The sequence below is a fragment of the Nicotiana tomentosiformis genome, chromosome 8, assembly GCF_000390325.3.
Source record: "Nicotiana tomentosiformis chromosome 8, ASM39032v3, whole genome shotgun sequence".
In the NCBI taxonomy this organism is placed as follows: Eukaryota; Viridiplantae; Streptophyta; class Magnoliopsida; order Solanales; family Solanaceae; genus Nicotiana; species Nicotiana tomentosiformis.
The window spans coordinates 95,962,461-95,972,361 of NC_090819.1; the positions used below are offsets into that span (position 1 = coordinate 95,962,461).

General features: G+C 34.5%; 1 protein-coding gene across 1 annotated transcript; it reads right to left on the minus strand.

The window, feature by feature from the left end:
- Positions 1–390: 390 nt before the first annotated feature.
- On the minus strand, positions 391–4,313 carry LOC104108183 (zinc transporter 4, chloroplastic). The gene is made up of 4 exons (XM_009617170.4): positions 3,878–4,313; positions 3,660–3,720; positions 2,030–2,736; positions 391–1,189 (listed from the first exon to the last, which is right to left on the minus strand). The coding sequence occupies exons 1-4, from the start codon at positions 3,890–3,892 to the stop codon at positions 734–736; spliced, it is 1,239 nt and encodes a 412-aa protein (XP_009615465.1). The 5' UTR covers positions 3,893–4,313; the 3' UTR covers positions 391–733.
- Between the last annotated feature and the right edge of the window lie 5,588 nt (positions 4,314–9,901).

The window sequence follows — 9,901 nt, forward strand, 5'->3', positions numbered from 1 at the left end:
ATAGGTCTGTTTAGATCTAAAGTCATTACCACCTCATTATGAAAAAACGATGTTTTTTGTCCAATTAGATCTTGTAACTAGAGATTTATAAGATTTCACATTTCATCAATTCATGTTTAGGGGAATCAAAGGTTTTGAAGTATGGTTTAGGGAAAAAGTTAAAAATCAATTTCACTTCAATCTCAAACTAGTTAAAATCAGTTTGAATTTTATATGGTCATTCCGCACATACAGAAATACTATACATCAAAGTTAATGCCTTCCAAGTAAATCCTTTGTCTTCTTCTTAAAAGATAGTTTTATACCTCAAAATAATTGTTAAAAAACAACGAATTTGACATAGAAGTAACTGAACATTATGAAAGGAGAGTGTATTTATGCCCAAGCTAGTTGCCTCTGAAAATCATAATCATAATCAAATCTCAAAATAAGGAAAATGATCATACAACATAGAAAAGAACTTTAAATTATTTGATTGCATGAATTAAATGCAATATTTCTCTTCTTCTCTCTCTTCTGTTTGCAACTTCATCTTCAACCCTACTACCAGGGTGCCATACCTATTACACAAGCACCCTTCCACAGCCAGGGCCCAAAACAACATCCTCTCAAGGATAAGAAAAAGTAAAAATCAGGAAAAAGAAATGGTAAACAATTGCTTGCTTGCTTGGCTTTTTTGTGGTTAATAAAATATAAAAACAAAAAAATTACATGCATATAATAAAAAGCAATATCATGCCCATATTGCAAGAAGGGACATGAGTCCAGCCCCTAAGAATAGTGCAAAATAAGATACTATTTGAAGCCTTGTATTGCAGCTCATTCTCTTACTCAAGAAATCTGCAGCAATTAGGTCTACTAAAGCCATGTAGATTAGAATTCCAGAAGATATAGAGTTTAGGATCCCTTCCACCACCAAAGCTCTTGGGCTATGTGGATTGTACGACGAAGAAGCTAGAATCCCTATAGCAATTCCCAAGGGTGTTGTTACGGCGAAAAACGTTGCCATTATAGTGGAACGGAGGGAATTGAACTGTGCCTGTGAGATGCAGCCTCCTAACGCAAAACCTTCGAAGAACTGGTGGAACGACAAGGCCACAAGCAAGGGTCTAATTGTGCACGGACTTTCTGAAACACCCAATGCTATGCCTATTATGAGAGAATGTGATACTATCCCCAGCTCCAAGACCTGCATACAAGGAAGTCGTTGTAATGACCAAGTTTTTCACAATCAAACTGACAGGTATAAACAAACACTGTATCTTCACAAACTCGGGGAAAATCAAACTTTGGCTCATTTGCCAATTAAACAAAAGTAAAAAGTTGGTATTAAAGAAACAAGTGCCCCCAAGTATCTGCTATTATGAGAAACCTTACACAAACCCCTAATCTGTGAATGCATAAACCACTCTCACCTGGACGCACACCACACCAAAATATTGAATGATGGGCACCTGATAGACCAACGAACGGCTAACAAACTTTAGGTAATGTTCTATATGAAGTTAAATTTCATATGAGAATATATGCAGTATCTCAAAGGTTGGGTGAAAAATCTTAAACACCAAACAATTAGAAAGTAATTTAGCAGAATATCTAGCTAAACCTAGAAGAAAATGAAATAGTGTAATTCCGCAGAAGCTTATAGAAATGTATTTATCAAAGCTCAAGGAATCAGTAGCGTATAAACAGTTGCAATCAATCAACTATGTCTCAATCCCTAAGAGTTGGCTATATGAATTCCGCAAAAACCTATAAGTGGTTGTAAATTTGGTAAACCATACATACTACAAGTCGTTCAGAAAATTCTATATCAAGTTTACCAGCATGATACATATGAAGCCCAAAGGTTTTCTTTCTCATAAATCCTGACATCGAGGAAATGTAATTCATATCTTTAAAACCTATAACCAATGAGATAATCAAAAACCTTCTAGACACAACATTTACCCAATCCAACCAGAACGAACTTAGGTGGAGAAGTACAGAGAAAGGCCTAAGACATGCAAAAATTTGCAAGTAAAATTACCTGAGAAACAACAACATGCCTCCCTCCACCTTCCTCATCTCCACCACCAAAGCTATGGGAGTGCGAATGACCATGGGAATGCTCCCTCACGTTCCCTTGACATGCCCCTTGTTCTTGTGAATGGCTATGTCTGTGATGAGCTGCATGTGCATGCATCCCAACAATGTGTATTGCACCACCGTCTTCTTCACCAAACAATTTCTCATTCCTTACCTTTGGTTCAACTGGTACAATAGCTGATTCTGACACCAAATCCACTGAATCAATCTGATCTTTTTGGCTTTGTTTCTCTTGCTTCCTCTCATAATACTGAGTCCCAACAAAGTCAACCACCAACGTAGCCAATGCAGCCATCATAGCAATAAAACCAGCAAAAGGGAATTTCAACCAAGGAAATTTCGGAAGGCAAGGATTAGTTAATGATGAGGTGGCGCCTGGTAATATGTGGACAAATCCTGTAGAGAGGATGACACCAGCAGCAAAGGCTTTAACAGTAAGAAAGAGATTGGAGTCAGTTCGGAGGAACCGATGCTTCTTGCCAACTAATGGAATACCAACTCCGCAAGTGCTAGCTATTAGGATGGCAGAGATAGCCACAATTTTAAGGGTGAGAGCAGCCGAGCTGTCTCGGCAGCCTTCTATTTCTTCATCAGCACTGCCACAGGTGGTATTGGAAACAGATTGATAAAGTTTCAGCATAATGGTATCTGTTTTGATCAAAAGGAACAGTAAGAGAGTGTAAGAATCATTTCAATTTCTACACAATTTAGGTATTGAACCAATAAAGAACTATCAAATTTCTTTCTGTTTATTCCTTAAAATAACACTACAAGAATTCTCCTCACTAACCAAAGTTTCCCTACATTTCAAATATTTTGATATGAAAGATGAAATTCATTAGAAAATGGAAGTCAAAGGAATCTGTACTTTTCCACCTAATACATGAAAATAGATAAAAAAGAGTCCGCTACGTAATATAGGGTGTACGCAACCTTAGGCAAGAACTCCATTTTGACAAAGTAAAACTAAAGCTGACTTTTTTTCTTCCTTTCCCTTTCCCAGATTTAGTACATGAGTGAGATTCAACAGCCAAAACAGACATAACGAATGTGCAGAGCAAATGAAGAGAAGATGTATATGAAGAAAATACAAAAAGAGACCTTTAGTACCAATTCAAATTTGGAATTCAATACCCCATCATTTCATAAAATCGAGATCAGTACAACATGAGAATGAATGAATTTCAAAACTTTTTATAGAAAAGGTGAGTGATAATGAATGATTTATAAAACAAGCAACCACTTAATACAAAAATGAAAGTCCACTTCATCATAAGACTCAAAAAATGAACTACTTATAAACTATAATAAGCAGATAATCCAAAATTTAAAATCCAAAACAGTAATGAACTTCCAAACAGGATGCAAGTGATTATACTTACTCAACACAGAGTATCCAATAGGAACATAAAACCAACAAGAAAAAACAACTACAGTAATTTGGAGAATTCTCCATCAATTACAAACCAAACCAAGCAAAACCCAGAATTAAAGATTCAATTTCCTCATTCCCCATAACAATTACAAAGAAAAATAAATAAAAGAAAATGGTGACACAAAATATTACTTACCTGAGAAAGCCCCAGTCTTTTCTCTAAATTTTGGGTCCATAAAAAAGAAGGGCACGAGATCCTGAAATTAACAATTAACAAAGAATATAATAAAACTCACAACTTTCAAGACAAATGGGGCAATTAAAAAAAAAGGAGAAAGGAATACACAATAAAAAGGAAGAGGGAGTAGGGGTTTGGGGTTGTGTGTGGGGGCACTGAAGAAAGAAAGAACGAACCTCAATGAACGACATGGGATATGGGGAAAAGAGAGGGAATTTGTCCCTCAAAACTCTATTTCCAATTACGTAATAAGTTTACACAAACAGAGAAAGCATCACAAATCTCTATATATAGGTGAAAGGTCTGGACCAAAATTATAGTATTAATCTAACAAGAAAGTGGTGAATTTTGTAATAATTCTTGACGAGAACAAACCCCTTTTGTCCGAAAACACTGTTTTATAAATCCTCTTGCTGTTGTAAGGAGGGACTAGGGAGGGTTTAGAAAAGGATAAAGAAAGAATGAAAGAAGGGGAAAATAGATGGGGATGAGAAATGGAAGAAGATACTGGGAATGATGTCGACATTATTAGTAAAGAAAGAAGAGAGAGGAGATGGGGAGACTTTGATACAGTCGCTTGTTTTAGAAGAGAATGAGCTCCACTGTGTCGACACCTCTGCGTAATAAGTCATGCACTCCACTTTATATTTCCTTCCTTTCCTTTTCTTTTTAAATAACACTAGTGCAGTTGGTCGATTAGAGCACTTCATTAAATTAGAATAATTATTATTTTATAAATATTTGAATATTAAAAATGACCAAAATGTACAAATGTATAATTTTGCACGCACTTAATTCTCTGGTTTTGTACACGTCTTTGCATACATATTCGTTCATAGAAGTGTATATATATTTTATTTTATTTTCTTAAAAAATATTCTTTAATTTCTCTTATATCCTTTTCAGTTTAATTTTGTAAAATTAAATCTTTTAGATTTATATCAGTTTTATATGGTTACTTGTTTTATTCTAGTTAGTTTACTAAATTATATAGTTAAAGTATAGAAGATAAATAAACCTACAGTATTACATAAACAAAGTAGGAAAGAAAATGAAAAAGAAAAGGGAAAGAGCTACGTCTCATAAGGAAAAAAGAAAGGAAACAAAAAATCCAATAGAATATAGAATTGCATCGCAGAGAATAAATTAATGAATCTTCTAGTGTCTCAAAACTACAATTAATAATAAAAATGGAACCCCCTACTGGTAGTACTAATAGCTAGGGGCGGACCCTGAATATATTCAAGAGTTCATTAAGATATGGTAAACATTAGGTGATGATAGTCTATAATAGAAATATATATATATATATATATATATATATATATATATATATATATATATATATATATATATTATTTTTAACCCGTTATTAGACTATAAATTTTCCTTTAAATTCTTCAGTTTTAAATTTTTATGATTTACTCAAAAGATAAGTTAATACAATAACATTCTAACAATTTTGAAGCACCATAAATATAAATAAAATAAGAATTAAAATTAACAGAGAATTTACTTGAACAATAAATAAATAAACACACAACTTAATAAAATAGTAAATAAATTTTAAAAGAGCTAATTGCAAAAAGAAGAAGTGAAAAAATGCAACTTTATAACGTATGGAAGTACTCAAGTAATATAATCGACACTAAATAAATTTCACACAAACATAACTTTTAAAAGTTAAGTGTTATTTACAAACAATAAATAATATAATCTAAACAGATAACAATTAAAACTAACTTCTATATGACAATGGCAAATAATAAAATTCAAAACGAAAAATAATCTAACATTTTTAACATATTAGTAGATTAAACTAATTTAACAATAGTCATAGTAGTCAGATGTCAAAGTGAGTAGCCGGTTACAGTTGTACTGTGCAAACATGTGCATTCCTCGTGATTTCAGAAATTAAAAATATAGGGAAGAGTCTGAACATAGCATATAATCGAATCCACGTTCTATATCTTAAAATGACCTCACTTGACCATCGAGCTAACATTCCTCGTCGTTCCAAGTAGATTCATTTTATTTAAATATTTGTTTATGAGTATAATTTACACGTATAAATAATAATAAAAATTGGCAAAACAAGTTCAGTTGAACCAACTTGATACAACGTGGGTCCGCCCCAGCTATTAGTACAACTATGAAAAATAAAGCAGCTTGTTTGATTAAATGACACCAAACACAAAAAGAAAAGACGTTTTATGTAAAATATAAGGATAACATTGTTGTGTGATCCAATGTACATTCAAAGAGTAAAAATATTTATTTTTTAATTTCTCATTCCGTATTTGATACTATCTAATTTGAAATGCCAATTTATTCAAATTCCTATGGTGAAAGAGAGCCTTGAAGCAACGATAAAGTTGTCTCTCTGTGTGACTTATAGGTTATGGGTTTGAGCCGTGTAATCAGTCATTGATACTTTCATAAAGATAGACTGCCTACGGCACACTTATTGGGGTGCGTCCCTTCCCTGGATCCTGCGTGAATGCGAGATGTTGTTTCGTGCACCGAGCTGCCCTTTCATCGTATAAGGATCATTAAAAGAAAAAATACACTTTATTAGAGCTTTTTTATTTTATTTTCAGCGTTCAAATTCAGAATCTTTAATTAAGAGGTGAAAAAATATTTTATTCAAATCCCCATTTATACCTCGAATTACATTGATTTATCCTAATTAAGTGATGTAAAAGCACATAATTAATTGTGATTTGAGGTAAAATGTATAGGTTATTTGAGGTTACACCTTTGCATGTGTTTTTTCTTTCTCTTTTTTTCCCTTTATCTTTTAGGGCAATTGAGTTTAAATATAAGAACAGATATATACTTTATTACTCTATTTTTTAAGTTATTATATTATATGTCAATTTCACTCGGTGTAGAAAAACTCATGCATTTTCAAGTAATTTTAGGTAATTTGAATATTAAAGTAAATCAAGCTGGCAAAATCATTGGATGCTTTGCATACTTTTCTCAATTAACCATAGTTAATTAACATTGTTTTACTTCATTAATTCACTTAATCATGTAAGTTGGTATAGTTTGGTCGCAGGTACGGCCGCACGGGTAAATTTTATCCCAAAATATTAACCCAAATGTTTAAATAGTAGTAGGTGAGTATTTTCAATTTGTTCGAGCTTTTAATGGATAAAGTTATCTGATACATCAGTTAGTGTGAGATAACATGTATCGTGTAAAATTAAACTACGTGTCTGTAAGCTGATTTGGACACCACGATTATTAAAAGAAATGATTATCAAAATTTCGTTACGAATAGTAGTACCATGGTAGGATGCTTAATCTATGGTTTTAATTTGTAAGCACATTTTCTTTGTTCCAATACAGTTATTCTAATTGGCGCAAAATCAAAGTTGGATTTCTCACCAAACACATCGATTATATGTAATTAAAGTTTACGTATTTCATAATTTAATGATCAGCCAAAACTATTTCTACTAAAATACGTCAATAAGACTATTTTTACAGTAAAAAAGAGAACGAAAGGTTCAGAAAAGAATCAGAGAATATTCGTCGATAAAAGAAGAGGTTAATATTAAACGAACATATTTTATTCTTGATTTCTTCCAAAACGAGGATTGATTAGGTTAATTATGCTGACCATGTCTAACTGTATATAACTTGCACGCATTTCTTTATGCTTCTCTTAAACTTTAAACAAAAAATCAGCAACTTGTTTTTCTTTTTCTGTTTCTTATTAGTGACTGAAAATGACAGTGAGCAGAATCTAAATAAAAAAACACAAACGAATAAAAGCCCCAATTTGTTTATTTGCCACTTTTTTCTTACTATTAGGAACCAGATTGTTTGACTAATAATACATTTATGAAAATAGATGAGGCGGGAGATAGAATCGTGCAGTAAATTAAAGCAATATTCAATGTCTCGTTTTATAAGATACCATTAAATGGAGTAATATTTTCTGAAAAATATTTATATGTTAAAAATTGAATACTCAAATTATAAGTGGTAACGATTTATGTGGCTAAAAATGTTTCAAAATTTTCTTTAATATTTTTCATTTTTAAAAGTAGTGGTCGTAACACTTTATTTTAAAATTTTAAATTTTCTTTCAATAGATGGAGCAATTTGTGTCCAAAATCAGAGAAAAGTTCAAGAGTCTACTAACTACCATGCTTCATGCTTCATGCTTCGAACTTTTTGTCTTTTCAACGAGTGTTAATTAATTTTATTAATGCATTTGATGCCCTACGTGCTTAACATGAATTTTCTTTTCCGATATAAAAATTAGGCATCTATTATTCCACGTTTTTGTTAATATATTTATTTCCTTTTTTTTCTTTAATTACTATGTTTCGACAAGTTACCATTGTGTTCCCTCCAAAAGAAATGCGAGAAGGAAAAGGTGAATTTATGTATGTCCGACCAATAATTAACTATGGAAAAATTACGCGATACATCAAACATTTATACTATATTTATCATTCACAGCTATAGTTTCAGTAAATTTATCATTCGTAGCTATATTTGAATTTTATATCAAATCCATGAAATAAGAGATTAACTCCTTGAACTGAAACAAGAGAGCAACAAGCTCTTGTAACTCAGTTAGTTAAAGCTCCCGCTTAGTTAGCGAAGGTCTTGAGTCCGATTTTCAATAAGAATATTTTATTTTTCTGTATTTCTGTGTTTCACCTTAGTTGTATTCGTTGAGCGAACAAATATAGTCGATACATGTTGTATCCTTTGTATACACCCTTGTATACAGTCGATACAAGTTATATCCTTTGTATACACTCTTGTATTTCGCCTTGGTTATAGTTGATACATATTGTATTCATTGCACGAATGAATACAATTACACGATCAAATATAGTTGATACACGTTGTATTCGTTACACTCTTCAAATGGCTACTTTTCTCTCTCTCTCTCTCTCTCTCTCTCTCTCTCTCTCTCTCTCTTGGAATCCCTTTCTTCTCCGTCGATCTGCTCTACCCACCGGCGAGAACGCCGGCGACAACACGCAGGTAAGCCGCCCTCTCCCTCCTCCTCTCTAATCCCTCTTTCTTCTCACTACCCCCTCCCATTTCTTCTTTCTCCCCAGCATTATCCCTCTTCAGTTATTCCCTGCTTCTCCCTTGCCCCAGTCCCCGCCACGCCGATATCCCCTATCATCTCTCCTCTTTCTTCTTTCATCATTCTTCTCTCTTCTCTTTCTGTTCTCTTCCCTTCCCCTTTTTTGTTTTCCCTGTTTCTAGAAACCTTAACAGGCAGCCTTTGCCAGCAACACCTAATGCCTCTCTCTCTCTTTTTTCCTTCAGTTTGAGTTGCCCCCTTCCCCCATCCCCTTTTCCCCTTCTTTGTGTTTGGTTCCTCATATCTTTGACACATCCCCCCCCCCCACCGGCTATAATTGCCGGTGATTCTGCCCGTTGTTTAATTAGGAAGCCCCGGCTGCTGTAGATTTAAACACCAGCGCAGCGGCTATGGGTTGACAGCCCCCCTCCCCTGTTGGTTTCGCGGTTGGTGTTTTGTGATTTTTTAGGTTGTTAGCTGCGACAGTTGGAGATGAACGAGAGGCGTACGAGCGAGCAGCGCGGAGCAACCCTGGTTGGTGTTTGCAAAGGTCGGTGGGAGTTGGAAGGAAGTACGTCAACATCTGTGACCTCGGGTGTGCACCGAGTCGAAATTTAGGTTCTACTCTTAGGAGTTGGTACCTCCCGCTTCCGACTCCCTTATTTGCGTAGTTAACTTATTCCCATTTTAGTTCGCATTACTTTAGTTATATTAGTAGCGTGCCGTTGTCACAACTTGTTTTCATCCAGTTTGGTTCGTTGCCGATTTTGTGTTAGTGAGTTTTCTTAGTCTATCGAGGTATAGTGGCGGTGGTCTTGGATGGTAGAGTGAGGTCATGTCCTCGGGGAGGGCGGGAAGGGTGGGGGTGGGGCAGGGGTCAAGGGTGGAGACGGGGGGCAAGGGAGGTAAGGGGATCAAGGGAGCCTATAGGTTGAGAATTGGGTCATGGAACATAGGAACTTTGACGGGTAAGTCTATAAAGCTGGCGAAGATTCTCCAGAAGAGGAAGGTCAATATAGCGTGTGTCCAGGAGACTAGGTGGGTAGGATCGAAGGCGAGGGATACAGACGGGTATAACCTGTAGTACTCTAGAGTTTTGAAGGGTAATAATAGAGTGGGTATTTTGGTGGAT

Coding starts and splice junctions, on each gene's coding strand:
- LOC104108183 (XM_009617170.4), bottom strand. Junction 2,737..3,659: donor AAAGACTGGGGCTTTCTCAG/GTAAGTAATATT, acceptor TGATCAAAACAG/ATACCATTATGCTGAAACTT. Junction 1,190..2,029: donor GGCATGTTGTTGTTTCTCAG/GTAATTTTACTT, acceptor CCTTGTATGCAG/GTCTTGGAGCTGGGGATAGT.